We start from the raw sequence: 15,152 nt of genomic DNA, 5'->3' as shown, positions 1-15,152 counted from the left end.
TTTTTATTTAATGTAAAATGTTTAATCGGTTCGAAAAATATGCTGTGTTTATCGGTATATTTGAAAAGGACAAATGGCGGTGGCCCTGTCAGTGGGACATTAGAATACGCCAACTGCCCCCCTGCAGAGGGTAAAAGTCCCTCAATGGGGGTCCTGGATATGACCTTAAACTATATCCAGTGGTGAGGCCCCAGCTTGTGGGCTTTGGGGAATGTGGAGCCACCCTTTAATTACCATTGCTCCCAGGTCCACTCTGACCTGGAGTCGGAGTGGTAGTACCTGTTAGGGTCCCAACTATGGGTAAAATAGAAACCGACGTGAAAACAACAAATATATTCTATTAAAAAAATTTTTCTTCAAAATCTTTGGATTCGGCATTAAATAACCCGAAAAGGGTTGATATGGCCGTAAAACAAAAACAACCAACCAAATGGTGGGGAGCTCACTGGTGAATACGTTAAGTTTGGGAAAATGAGTCCAAACTAAAAAATTATACAAAATACTGTTAGAAACCCACCGAATATATATCAGCCTATATATTTTTTCTTTGTTAGGTGAAAGTACAGAATAGTTACAAAAAAACTCCATGTTAGGAATGGCTTTCTAAATGTTATTTCAGCACGGTAAAATAAGTGCCTAATAAACAACAAACCGTACTTTAATTCAAATTTGAATAATTTCCAGTTCTGTTTTCTTACATTTATATTGACCAAAATTTGAAAAAAATATTTTTTTTTACTCTTGGGGATTAGTTTTCAATTATAACGTTCTACTAAATTGAACACGTACTTTGTAACTATCACCAAGGAAAATATTGCAACTCACGTGACCGGTGATTATTCCTGTCTAAAAAAAAAGGGGGGGGCATAATCTCCTAAATCAGTGCTCGGAAAAAAAATCAAGCTACCAGAAGTGAATTCGGTTGATTGTGTAAGACAACGGAACGGAGTCACTGAGACGTAAAAAACGAAAAATATTTAAAAAGATTACTTATTAAATAAAAAATAAAATAAAACGCATATATTATCAAATAATAAAACATATCTTCATTTTAATTTAATTAAAATATTTTTTATGATTTAATTAATACAAGAAGTATTTGTTTGTTTTTTTTTGTTTCGTAATAACATAAGAGTGTTAACACTAAAGTAATTGTAACAGCAATAACACAAGTGTAAAAATATTATTTCAAAAAGACTAAAGAACTATTTGTTTTATTTGAAGAAGTGTCGTTTGTTTAAAAGACATTTTTTTTTTTTTTTGGCTTGTGATAACACAAAAAATTCCAAGGTAATTAAGCAGAGAAGCCAACAAACTACTATACAAAAAAAATATATATATATACTAGCAAAAGTACCCGTCATTGACTGAGTTCAAAAACAGCCTACAGAAAATGGACTCTGATTTATGAAAGTATGATAGGTTATGAAAAGGAAGGGTTGTAAAGAGATAGCTTCGAATTTGGGGGTATCAAAACCAAAGCAAAATATGAAAATAAAAATAAAATAGATAAACCCCATACCATACCTGTTCACACTGAAACACTTATCACAATATTCTGTGGATCTATAAAAAAACCTTGTTAAACTTTGTGACATATTTTCATTCTATGGAGGTTAGACGCGAATAAACACCCCATAATTTTATTATACCATATTTCTTCAAACTGAAACATAATTATCAAAGTATACTTACGCCGATAGATATGAAAAGTCTTTAAAGTTTGTGCCTATTTCCATTCTATGGAGGCCAGGCGCGAACACAGACCCCACAATTTTATCATACCATCGCTATTTAAGTTAAAGCATACTTATCAAAGTATTATGTACATCTATATCAAAAACACTTGTAAACATTTTAAAAATTTTTTATTTCTATACTTTGTGGACCAGGCATGTACGCATACCCCACAATTTTACTGAATCATCATTATGCCAGATCAAACATACCCATTCCTGTGTCTCGATACATCTAACATTATATGTGAACAGTTTTCTATAATAGTCAACCATATAGGAGCCTATTCGTGACCAGACACACACACAGATGTTCAGCTTTATATTATAGATATACAAGAAATGTTACCGTAGCCAATAAAAGTTAATTTTATACCTACCTGGCTCATTTGTTTTGGTTTTTAAGTAGTTTTTATTGCTCTTAATTTAATCTCAAAAATGCAGTTTTTCCAAGCAGATTTGGAAAAAAAAAAAAAAAAAAAAAAAAAATGGCGACATTTTTTTCTTTGGAAGAAGCAAACCTGTCATTTTATCTAGTATCCATCAAAAAGTGTCTTCAGCAAAATATTGTTCTGTTGATTGTTTTTTTTTTTTTTTAACGATTTTTAAATCTAATTTAAGAGATTTTTAAATCTCGACTTGTATATAAACTATAGTATCCTTCTAAAAAATCTTTTTATTTTATATTTTTTTTGATTTCTGTACAATTATTTTTTTTCTTTCTTTCCCCAGTTGTGACTGGCAGCAGTGAAGGAATTGGCAAGGCTTATGCCCACGAACTGGCTAATCGTGGTATGAACCTGATATTAATCAGTAAAGGCGAACAACAGCTGAGAAAGACAGCAAGTACTATTAGTAAGTAATTCAATTAGTCCGTTTTGTACATAGAATAGTAGGGTAGACTGGATTGTTTACCTTTGATTTACAGCTAGTCTAAAAGAAAGACGAGCGTGATTTCAAAAAACCCAGATTGTTTGAGATTAACAAGTTCATATTTTATAAAGGAAGGTGATGGTAGTCTAGTGGTTAATGACACAGACTGATAACCTGGATGTCTCAGGTTCGAATTCTGTTTGTTCCATAAAAATCACTTTCGTTTAGGATGTTGGCAACCATCACATGTTTCCTCCCTTAAGTAGCCAATGTCTTTCTAGAAAGAATTCTGACTGGAAAAATATTGGGGGGAAACCAATGCCAATAATAGCAGATTATGATGATGAGTTTGATGATGATGAAGACTTGTATTATTCAGATTACTGTTCTTGTGAGTAGAGAAACCATTCTTGTAATAAAAAAAATGGGTAATAGTCAACTAAAGTCCCCTGACTATTTCTGCAAGCTTGTTTCCGGAAGCAGTGATGACTCAATAGTCTCTTCTGTTTTTTTTTTTTTTGTTTTTTTTTTAAATAAAAAAGGTTTCACTTCACGAAATCATGTTAACACTATTTGTATTTTGAAGCAATTTATTGAAAATGAAATAAGTAAATTATTGAAAATTATAAAAATAAAAATAACAAAATTAGTCTTTATTTGCACTTTCATAATAAAAATGTTTATGAAACGATTTTTTTTTTTTTTTTTTTAATAAAAGTTGACAAAAAATCTTTTGAACTTTTGGGTGTTTATGCAGTTTAGCAAAGACATTAAAAAAATGAAGATAAAAAGTCATTTAATTTGATCAAGTAGTTTTTTTGTTTTGTTTTTTTTTTACAGAGGAAGATCAAATTTTAGTGAGTGATTGCGACGCAGCCATCTTGGCAATTCCAGCTACAAGGAGGGTGGGCAGGGGAGATAACTCCATCTAATTCTTGAAGTTTGCCAAAATTTGACAAGATTATTTTCAGTTTTGAATAATTTTAATTTTTCTTTGTTTTTTTTTTTTGTTTTTTGTTTTTTTTTTCAAAAAATTGTTTCAAAATTTATTTAAAAAAAAAAAAAAAACTTTCTTTCTTATGCTACACGGCTGTCTCTAATCATTCGTGATGCGCGTTTCCACTAGTATACACACAAACATACATGAACTCTTCTCTCTTTCAACAGGCCTGTATAATCATCGTCTTTACACAAACACTTTCCACGACAAACCCGTTTCCTTATTCTTACTAACAAATAACCAATAAAGTTGTTATAAATGTTAGAATCTGACTTCTTTTCTTGTCTTCATTCATGCTGATGTTGGCTAATCATTGAGGAAGTAATTGACTCCTTCACATCTTGCATTACCAACGAGCTGCGTCCCAACTACTATTCTCCAGCATCAATTCAATCTTGAGTCTCTACCATCTGTCCTGTTTCAATGTCTTTGATGGTTTAGACATGCAGATCATCGCCCAGAAGAGAGCTAATTCGCAGTGTCATCCTACCTACCTTTCTGGCTGGTAGCCAGCTGAGGATTTGGTTAACAACCATGGAAGAACTTTAGAGGCAGCAATGAACGAGAGATGAAGGGAGCTGAGGTGGATGAAATGAGAACATAATAGGAAACACACGATTACTGATTTCCGTGCCAAAGATGAAAATATTAACTTTTATTACTGGAAAATACTATCAATTAAGCACTAAATTTTCAGGTTATAAATAAATTCCTTGTTCAATTATTAGAATCATACACAATTGACTTGAACTCTTATTGCTGTAAGATAAACCTTAAATTTGAGTTGATGTATTTGCACTGTAAAATGGTTGAATAATTTTTTTTTCATATTATTTGGATTTTTCAGACTATTGTTTTCATCTTTAGTGTTATTTCCCAATTCTCCTCTCCAAAATTCAGAAACGTAATTTTTTATTTTATTTTTGTTTTACAGCTAGTCAGTTCGCGGTCAATGTCATTCCAATCGTTGTAGATTTCTCTGTTAATAATCAAATATATGATAAAATTTGGTCAGTCATCAAAGACAAAGAAATTGGAATTTTAGGTAAGCAAAAAAAATTTTTTTTTTTTTTCATTCTTTTCTTAAGAGAGTTGGTATCTGTCTCTAGGTGAAACCGAAACTACTATTACTCTCTTTTAATGTTGAATACAGTTTACTATTTTTGACTGTATTATATTTTAATTCTCAGTTTTATGGGGAAGGAGAGGGGGGAGTCTAGTGTAGTATCTATTCTGTTCTCTTGAAACCATCTTCCCAGGCATTACTTCCTCCTTTCGGAGAGGTGGGCAGTGTAGCACATATTTATCATAATGCTGTATTCCAAGACTGTTATTCAGCAGTGCATGTTTTTACTTGTAACAATTTTTACAGTGTGCTTCAGACCATCACTCCCATGTTACAGCGATACTTTCTGAACAGGAATTCCAACTAGGGTATATCCGTGGCCTTCGTTATAAAGATGGCCGGCCAGCTGAAAAAATGACGTCATCGCCGAGGTCCCAACAAGCAAGATATGTGGAACTCTTGACTGTCAATAATGAACAGTAATTTTTACAGACAGCGTTACAAAACTTCAAAATTGGATTAAAATAAAGAAAGAACACGATGATTTATACTGAAACTCATCTAATATTAATAATAAAAAAATTAAAAAAACACAAGTTGTTTGTTTAAGTATTATAAGCAATTGAATATTTCGTTGTATTATAGATTTTAAAGATTAGAATGCGTTCTTTAATTACTTATAAATTACATTTTAAAAAAATGAAGGAACACGATTTGATTTGTAGTAAACTTGAAGTTTATTTAATATAATTAAATGTAAATTATGCATGTAAGATTATAAATATTTGAAGCAGAACACAAGCAAAACATTTGATGAGTTAAGACAATAAACAAATATTAAAATTAAATTATTTTTTAATCAAAATGAATATTTTTTTTAATCAAAATGAATATTTTTTTTAATCAAAATGAATATTTTTTTTAATCAAAATGAATATTTTTTTTAATCAAAATGAATATTTTTTTTAATCAAAATGAATATTTTTTTTAATCAAAATGAATATTTTTTTTAATCAAAATGAACAATATTTTTTTTTAATCAAAATGAATGTTTTTTAATCAAAATGAACCACAATCAAAAAAACAATATTTTTAAAAATCGAAATGAATTTTTTTTAAAATCGAAATGAATTTTTTTTAAAATCATTTGAACAATATTTTTTTAAATCAAAACTGAAAAACGAACGATGAATTAGTTTAACAACACTTTCACATAAGACATGCTTAAGGACAGAGTTTTCTAAACGCATTTTCTTTGCGTTAGGGGACTCTCTAAAAGTGGTTGATGATGATAAATAGAGGGACAGTTTGGTAGTATTCTAGGAATAGCACCATCTCTAAGACATGGATTTTTTAATTTAGCAGTGATTGACTTTCCGGTTTTTTCATCAAATGCTGTAGTCTCTCGCCGTATGTCTTCAGGTCGAAAATGAAGTTCACATACCTAAAGAAATAATTTAAAAGAAAACCGTACCATATGTTTGACTTTTACAAAAATTACGGGTTTGTATTATTGTATACATAGATTCGAAAAATTCAAAATGGCGACCGACTCTTAAGCACGGTAAGTTCGGGAAAAGGTGTTATAAATAATAAACTAGACAAAATACTGTTAGAAATTCGCTCAATATATATTACCGTGACATAGGTTGACATATATTCGGTGTTTTTTTTAATAGTATTTTGTCTAGTTTATTATTTATAACATCTTTTCTCGAACTTACCGTGTTTAAGAGAGAGTCGGCCGCCATTTTGAATTGTCCAATACATCGGTAAACACTGCATGTTTTTCGAGCTGAATAAATGTTACATTGAATAAAAACACAAAAAATATATCCAGTTTGGTAGAAAAGTAGCTTATCTTGCCTTTGATAACATTTATTTGTTATATATTTGTTTTTTGACAACTTTTTCGAATCTATGTGTACAGTAATACAAACCCAAAATTACATGACAAAAAAACGATAAGATAGAAAAATAATTATTAATGAACTTTTTTTTGTTGTTGTTGACTAAAATAGTCATAAACAGTTTTTGGTAAATATGAAGAATTACTTCACCTTGGAAAATTCCTTTATAATTCCTAATTTTATAGATTTTTGAGGTCGCTGTAAACAAAAATAACATTTAAAATTAAGGCAAGCGAGTAGTTTCTAAGAAATGTTAGTTAAAAAAAACGGGGGATCACTTTTCTATAATAATTTAACGTAAACTGACCATCCACTTTGTGACCACTATTTACCCTCGGAAAATCCTTTAAAATTCCAGGAAACAAGTAGTTTTTTTTTTTTTTAAAAGATATCTTAGAAAATACTCGTTTGCCTTAATTTTAAATGTTATTTTCGTTTTCAGCTCACCCGAAAACTTATAAAAGTGGTAATTTTAAAGGAATTCTCGAAGGTGGAGTTATTCTTCATATTTAACCATTTTTTTAAAACATTAATAAATTCATGAAGTATTGCTCAGTAAAAAAATAATTAACCTAAAGAAAAAATCATGTTTCTTATTTAAGATTATTTCACCACATAACAAAAATAACATGCAAAATCATTTTTTTATATCCATATTTTCAGTTTGTTAAAATACGTTAATAATATGAATTGTAACACCACGAGTGAACGCGCGTTTTTTTTTTTTTTTTTTAGTTTAGTTTCATATATATATATATATATATATAAATAAGTATTTTTAAAATTTTATCTTTCTAGCTTTAAAAAAAGTTTTAAAATTTTATCAGCCGGCATAATTTATTTTTAAATATTGAAAAATTTCAGGAAAATTAATTTTTGCTAGATTTTTAAAACGTGTGTCAACAGCTTAAAAAAATCGTCTGTTCAAAAGAATGTGTTTTAAAGAGTCGATATTGTAAATGTCTCGCATTTTCCTTAGTTTTGTATGCTGTAAAAAAAAAATTTTTTTTTAATATTAGCAATTTATTTGAATCTTCTTCTTTTGAATGGTAAAAAACTTAGGATGATAATCTTGAATTAAATTATAGTTACATCGTGTTAAATACAGGGGGGGGGAGCACGTTAAAACTTACTTTGCTGAATGGAAATGGTGTAAAATCTTTTCTTTTTACTGCATTAATCCATAGACAAGATAATTCTTTATCTTTCGGAAATGAAAATACTGTAACTTTCGGTCCTTTACGATAATTTCCTCTGCAATTTGGAACGATGCACCGTGAAGGCATTTTAATAAAAAAAGAAATATTACAATACATTATGACGATATCTACCGGTGACAACAGTTGGTTGCTTGAGTCAAGCAATGCTTGACACCGGTAAAGGGACTATCCGTGATGACGTCAGCAGATTAAATTATTTTTGCCCACCGGCCATCTTGTCTTTTAAGACGGTCTTGGTATATCCCAAAATTGTGTATCTAGTCTACTATACAACTCAAGTCATTAGCTTTCCAACAAGCCTTCATTTATTAAATTCTGATCAATAGTCGCTGAGATTTTGAACTTGGAAATTGCAAAAAAAGGTTGTGTGTGTGTGTGTATATTAAATGGGTTAAGAAAATCCGAGAGAAAGATGTATATTTAAATGAGGGGGGTCACTAACAATGTGTATTTTTTAACATTATTTTATTATTCAGTGTTTTGGTTTTTCATTGAAAATTATGTTTAGATCATTGAAATAGTTTTTAACACGTTTAAGACATTCTGTGAAGTGTCCTCTTCAGAAAGTATTTAAAATGTAAGATATTTAGAATATACTCAAGATGTGTTTAAAATGTAAAAGAGCATTTTCGTAGTTCATTTGAAATTGTCCGAGCGGTGGAAACGTGTGTAAATGATTCTACTTTTCATTTGTATGTTCAAATTTTATTACTGGTTCGTTGGGGACGGACTGCGGTCACTGTTGTTTTATGTTTCTCTCTCTTGTGTTTCTACTTATCTTTCTTTGTTTTTTCTCTTTTTTTCCTTTTTTACTCTTGAGTGGAGGTGAGAGCATGTTGGTACTTGGTCAACTGGGTGCGTAGGGTAGGGTGTGTGTGAGTTTTTTTGAATTGGTCTGTAGAATGTGTGTTCTGTTTTATAGTATTATAAAGTTATTTGCTTCCCTACGAAGGTAACTGTGATCCAATACAAGAAAACACGCACACACCCAGTTGACCAAGTACCAATGTGCTCTCACCTCCACTCAAGAGTAAAAAAGGAAAAAAAATGAGAAAAGATAAGTAGAAACACAAGAAGAGAGAGAGAAACATAAAACAGCAGTGATCGCAGTCCGTCCCCAATGAACCAGTAATAAAATTTGAACATACAAATGAAAAGTAGAATCATTTACACACGTTTCCACCGCTCGGACAATTTCAAATGAACTACGAAAATGCTCTTTTACATTTTAAACACATCTTGAGTATATTCTAAATATCTTACATTTTAAATACTTTCTGAAGAGGACGCTTCACAGAACGTCTGAAACGTGTTAAAAACTATTTCAATGATTTGAAAACATTACAATGATCTAAACATAATTTTCAATGAAAAACCAAAACTGAATAATAAAATAATGTTAAAAATACACATTGTTGGTGACCCCCCCCTAATTTATATTTTGAGATATATATATATATATATATATATATATATATATATATATATATATACACTCATAGCTAAATTGAAATGCTCATATCTTTGATTCTATGGGACGAAACTACATGAAAATTTGCAGGCTTTTTGAAGATTAAAATACTATTCTTAAAATTTTATGCCAATTGGTATAAAAGAATCTATATTTTCAAACCAATAAAATATGGCCAAATTTGCCTACATAGTGTTCTGGCCGACAGCTTCGGTTGTCTCCCCTGTGGCCTTGCCAGACTACTAATATATTTATTATACAATAAGAATTGATGATCTCAAAAGGATATGCAGACAACACCCATCAAGTCAAGGAATGATGGAGTAAAATTAGAAAGATTAACAAAATAATGTCGTTTTTCTCTTTCCTTTTTTTTTTTTTTTATATCCCCATTATATAATGCAAAACAATATTTCAAAAACATTTAAACACAAATGTTCAAAAAGAAAACAAAAATATTCAACAATTCACTAGGGATAGGATGGATTGAGGAGATGGGGGAGGGGGGAGGCATGAATGTAAAATACTTTAGTTTAAGAAACGGTATTATCCAAACAGATGAAATGTCCCAGAGATATTATTTTTCCTTCGAAGGTTTGCAACTGATTCCATATGTGATGATATTATCCAATGTGATTCCTTTATGGGTCTTAATGCTTCATGCATATAAACACATACCATCCAATTTGGTTCAAACTTTGGTATATTTCTTTAAAGGTTTTAACCAGTGTTTTGTTATATGGGAGAGTTTATGGGTGGATTACTTCCTTCTTGCCATATATATATATATATATATATATATATATATATATATATATATATATATCCATCCATCCACTCGCTTTCAATCATCATTTTCTTTGGAGTAATCTGCCCTTTAATTTGAAAAAAAGTTCATGTGTTGCCATGTTTGGCTCCATATATATATATATATATATATATATATATATATAAATATAAATATATTCTTTTTTTACATATGCTGCTAAATATATCTTCACTTTGTCATCTTTCATTTTGATGATCTGCCCTTTTCTGCTAGATTGGAGAAGTCTGTAGTTTATTAACCCTTTTCGTTGCAGTATTCCATTACGTGACACCTAATTTACCACTGTTGGTCATTTGTGGCTTGTAAGTGAGACAATTAGTTTTCTGTCTTCATCTCGAGCTTGGACATTTCTGACTGATTTCACCAAGTTTTTTTCACATTTTCTTTTTTTTTTTTTTTTTCTCCTGCTAACATTAATCTCTTTTGTGTTTTGTCCTTGCGGTGATGTCTGGCCTACGTGACACCACTGGGGCTGAGTGAGGTATTCATCTGCTTAACTTTCGCTCAGGCGTTATATGCATGAGCGTTGTCTGCTGCATACATACATGCATATAACTAACAAAGAGGGGGAACACCCTTTCTGGATTATTGCCCCACCCACTATGGATTCACGTCACACAAAAATGAGAGACATTGGGTATTTATTAATAAATTGCAGACATATAATCCTTTTTCCATTTTTTGTTATTCAATTTTCTTGAAAAAAATTTTCTAATTTTAAGTAGACTGAGATAAATAGAAGTGATGTACTAAAAATATTACCTATATTTTCTTCTAAAATATAAAATTAAGCCAGCCAGATTTTCAAAGTTGCCTATGACAAATCAATGTTTGATTCTGACTAACCAGCCATTTCAATAAATTTTCAGTAGGTGTTATTTTAATAAGAAATTAAAATAAGAATAGTGTACAAAAAATATTATCTAGAGATTTTTTTTTTTCTTTAGTGTGTTTAAATTTGAATTGTAATTATAAGTTTGTTTTTTTTTTTTTGTTTTTTTTTTAAGAAAAATTTGTCCATTCAAAATCAACTCAGTTTGAGGATATACGTCATTGTCATTTCTCTGCTTGATAATGGGTATCATTAAAATTAAGATTTTGAATATATAAATTTTTTTTTTCTTAAATTCTGTGTTGTATTGGTTCATTAAACTTACAAATTTCAAGAATATTATCTCTATTTTTAGTAATAAAATTGCAAGTATCAAAATAATACCTGGTAGATTTTTAATGCTGAACTCTTTTCTTCCTCCCCTCATTTGACTTCTATTACTATTACAAGTCCTGAATATTACTTTAAAATACATCTGATGGCAAGAGCTCTAATTTCGAAGACTTGTGGAGTATGTAGTCACACTTTATTCACCATTACTCTTAGGTTCCATATAATCTAGAATGATAGTACCTATCAAGGTCACATTGGTGAGGAAAATAAAATTTGTCTTGGAAAGGGTACTTAATTGCCTTGGACACCCTTGGACAAGGTGTTCTCTATCCCATTCTGAAATTTGCTTTTCTCAATCATTTGTTTTTGGTCTATCCTATTTTCCAACCCTATCTACTGTCAAAAATTGTTTTAACCGCAATGAGTAGCTTGTAGATCAGAGTTGGATCAGGTGTAAAAAGTTGCAAAATATCGATAAATTACGCCCCTCCCCTCCCTCCAACTCTATCAGGAGTCAAATACCAAAAATGATTATGACCTTGTTCGCAAGAACTCGCAAAAATGTAGCAGTCGGCAGAATTTTAAAAATCTATCCACCTCGCTCTCAGAAGGGGAAAGTACTCTTAAATAACCAGTTAGCTAGTGTGGGTTTGGCAAGGGTCACACTGAGTACATGTCACAATAACTCATCTACAAAGCAATCATTCTCATGATTAAATTAAGGATGGTTGGCATGAAAGGTGAAAATTAAGTGGAAGTAGAAAAGTTACACAAGAGGTATGAGTTGAGATAGCGAATGGCGTCACGTTTTTCAAGCTGAGAGAAAAAGGGTTTCAAATCGGTCTCAAGTGAAGGTTTTTTGGCAAACTTTCCAGGTCAAAAAAATAACCATTGTGTAATAATTTGCTCCCGCCGAGTCAAACACAATAACTGCAACAGTTTTTTTTTTTTTTTTTTTTTTTTTTTTTTTTATCTGAGATTTGTTGTGCAGTGACTTTTTTTTTTCTTTACAAAAATCGTTAAATTTCTCACAAACCTCCTGTATCAATGTTTCTTTTTTTTTCTTGCATATTTACCAAACCTAAGATGGTGGACACAGCTCTCCTCCTCCAAACATACTTTGTCTGGACAAAATTAAGATAAATGCAATCTGATAGGTTCTGAACTGTCATCTAAACTTCAGCCCCTGTCCCATCGACGAAATGTTGCATCCCTCTGCCTTTTCTACAAGTACTTTAACGGTGAATGCTCTGACGAACTGCAAGCACTTGTGCCCCCTCGACGTAAATACCCCCCGACAAGCAGCTAAATCCCACCCCTTCACAGTAGAGATCCCTAGATGTAAGAGAGCCTTCTACTCCAGTAGTTTCTTCCCCAGGACAGCTAGACTTTGGAATTCCCTGCCGGGTCCCTGCTTCCCCAACTGTACTGACTTGCAAAAGTTCAAGTGCAACGTGAACCCACATCTTGCTGCCCAACTCCCTACACAGTACCCCTGATGCCCATGTCCCTGATAGTAGCCCCTACAACAAAGTGGCAATATGCCTTGTTTGGGGTGAAAATGTAATAAAAAAATTTAAAAAATTGGATAAACATTTCCTTTTCTTCCTTTTCAGTAAACAATGTTGGTGTTACGTATGATTATCCACAACTTTTTCTGGAAGTACCTGAAGAAGTAAGTAGTTTTCGCTTTAATTTATTCATCAATTTTCTTTCTATTGTCTCTCAAAATTAAAAAAAAATTTTTTTACTTATCAGTTTGTTCAAGCTGGGTATGAGGCATCCTACCAGATGCCAAACATTTACCCGCTAACTCAGATATACTAACCAAGAGATCTTTTTAAGATTTTGATCATCCCTTTGAGCGCAGTTGTTTGAAAAAAAACTTTTAATAGATACCTACATTTGAACCGTGTTACCTTGATATCTTTACAGTTGAAATTTGCATAGAAATAGTTGGAAATTGATAACCACAAGAGTCATTGTCGCAATATTGATTTATTAACTCAATTAAAAAAAAAAAAAAAAAAGTCATCCAGTTTGTTGTCAAACTTCAGGTCTTACAGATGATAATGGAGAAAAGCATGTAGTGCAACAAGATGAAATGAGGTTTAAAAACAACAATCACTACATTTTGATTACAATTATTTTATTGTGTAGATTAGTAAAATTGGCACAAATATGACAACCATACATTTTAACTTATGAATGAAGTGTACAGTTTATAAATGTTCCCATGTAAAAACCAGAATTAATTGTTGATTCTCTCACTTTATATAGTTAAGATCCATTGACCTTGAGAAGGCATTTGGTGTCCATACTACCAAGATGCCAAGGGCATCTATCACAATAGCCAGAGCTTAAAAACCTATATTTGCAAAAAGATCATTTTTATATATATATATATATATATATATATATATATATATATGTGTGTGTGTGTGGCAAAAGGGAGTTGCGCCACCAAGCTTTAGTTATAAGAACTATATGCACTTCTACACTATTGGGACAGTATTTAAAAAAATCGTAAAACTGAATTTCACATGAAAACAATGGTATCTACGTATTCCTCATATTTCTAAAATGATTATATCAAAAAAATTATGAAAATCGATAAGGCAGAAAATTATTTGTTAAAGAAAATAGACTTTGAAGAAAACGATTGTAAAACACAGTTCAAAAGGGAGGTAATTTTCTGTTTTGATTCAAACAAGATGGCAATAATTTTTCACCCGCTAACACAATGAAAGTTGCAGTAATATTCAGGTAATTCCGACTGCATAATTTGGAAGTTACCATTGTAACTTATTAGAATTGACAAAAAAAATCAGTTAAAACCATTTTTTTTAATCTGAAAACTCCATTTGTTGACTACGAAATCTCGTCCCAATAATGTAGAAGCGCCAATCTATGTAACCAACCATCTTCATTAATTGTGTGTGTGAGCTTCTGCTGATACCAGAATTTCACAAATCAATTTTCTACAAGCATACCACATTATACATTTAACTGGTTTTATATTTTTTTTATATTTAAGTTTGTATTGCTAGATTTGAAATATAAGCAGAAAGATGAATAAATAATATGATGAATGTTGCTTCCTTGGTCATCACATTACATAGAAATAACGATTACATATCTTTCTTTTTCTTTTTTTTTTTAACCAGCGACTTTGGGAGCTCATTAACGTCAATATAATGGCTACAACAATGGTGAGTATTGCTTTACATTTTAATATCGAAAAATGACATTAATCAAAATGTATGAGTTTTTTGTTTTTGTATTATTGTCCGGGAACCAACACAAAGCAGACAAAGAATAGAAAATAACTTTAACTCATTTTAAAAAAAATTTTTTTATATTTATTTCCTCATTCTCTTGTTACCGCTGTAACGTCCCGTGTGTGATCGTCTTAAATGTGTTCTGTTTTTATAGTCTCTTTTTTTCCTTACCATGATGTCATTTTGCTCACAGCTTGGTATTTGCATATAGCTGTCTGCTCTCTTACATTTTGGTCGTTTCCTACTCTCCTCCCTATCCTTCTTCTGAAACAATGTGTGGGACACTGGTTCTGAAACAAATACTGCCTATGCAAGACAATTCACGGTCTTTTATCCCCCACACCCCACATGTATACAAATGAGTACAAGCCATGCTTTCGGTGCAGTTGTGCATGCACAGTGCCATTTTTGGGGCTAGTTCTCAGGATCCTCTCTCTCTTTTTTTTTTTTTTTTAAATAGTTTACAAGTAGTTTACTGTATCTTTCGGCCAACAAGGGAAAAGAGCCCTAATTTTGCTGGGCATCTGGTTTTTATGAGATCACCATTTTCTCTTTTCTCCCTCTCTTTCTTCTGAGATCTCTTTTTCCCAAAAAATCGGTT

At 31.2% G+C, this 15,152-nt stretch overlaps 1 protein-coding gene across 1 annotated transcript in view; it reads left to right on the top strand.

Moving 5' to 3' along the window:
• LOC145293222 (inactive hydroxysteroid dehydrogenase-like protein 1) overlaps positions 1-15,152 on the top strand; it is a 33,904-nt gene that overhangs the window by 11,527 nt on the left and 7,225 nt on the right. Inside the window, exons 2-5 of the mRNA XM_080139763.1 lie at positions 2,469-2,591; positions 4,544-4,654; positions 12,887-12,945; positions 14,438-14,482. Coding sequence (XP_079995889.1) covers positions 2,469-2,591; positions 4,544-4,654; positions 12,887-12,945; positions 14,438-14,482 — 338 coding nt within the window. The remainder of the gene's footprint in view (positions 1-2,468; positions 2,592-4,543; positions 4,655-12,886; positions 12,946-14,437; positions 14,483-15,152) is intronic.

This window comes from Euprymna scolopes, chromosome 14 (assembly GCF_053919585.1).
Source record: "Euprymna scolopes isolate OS-2025 chromosome 14, ASM5391958v1, whole genome shotgun sequence".
In the NCBI taxonomy this organism is placed as follows: Eukaryota; Metazoa; Mollusca; class Cephalopoda; order Sepiida; family Sepiolidae; genus Euprymna; species Euprymna scolopes.
The sequence above is the reverse complement of the archived record's forward strand: the minus strand, read 5'-3'. Positions and strand labels throughout refer to the sequence as shown.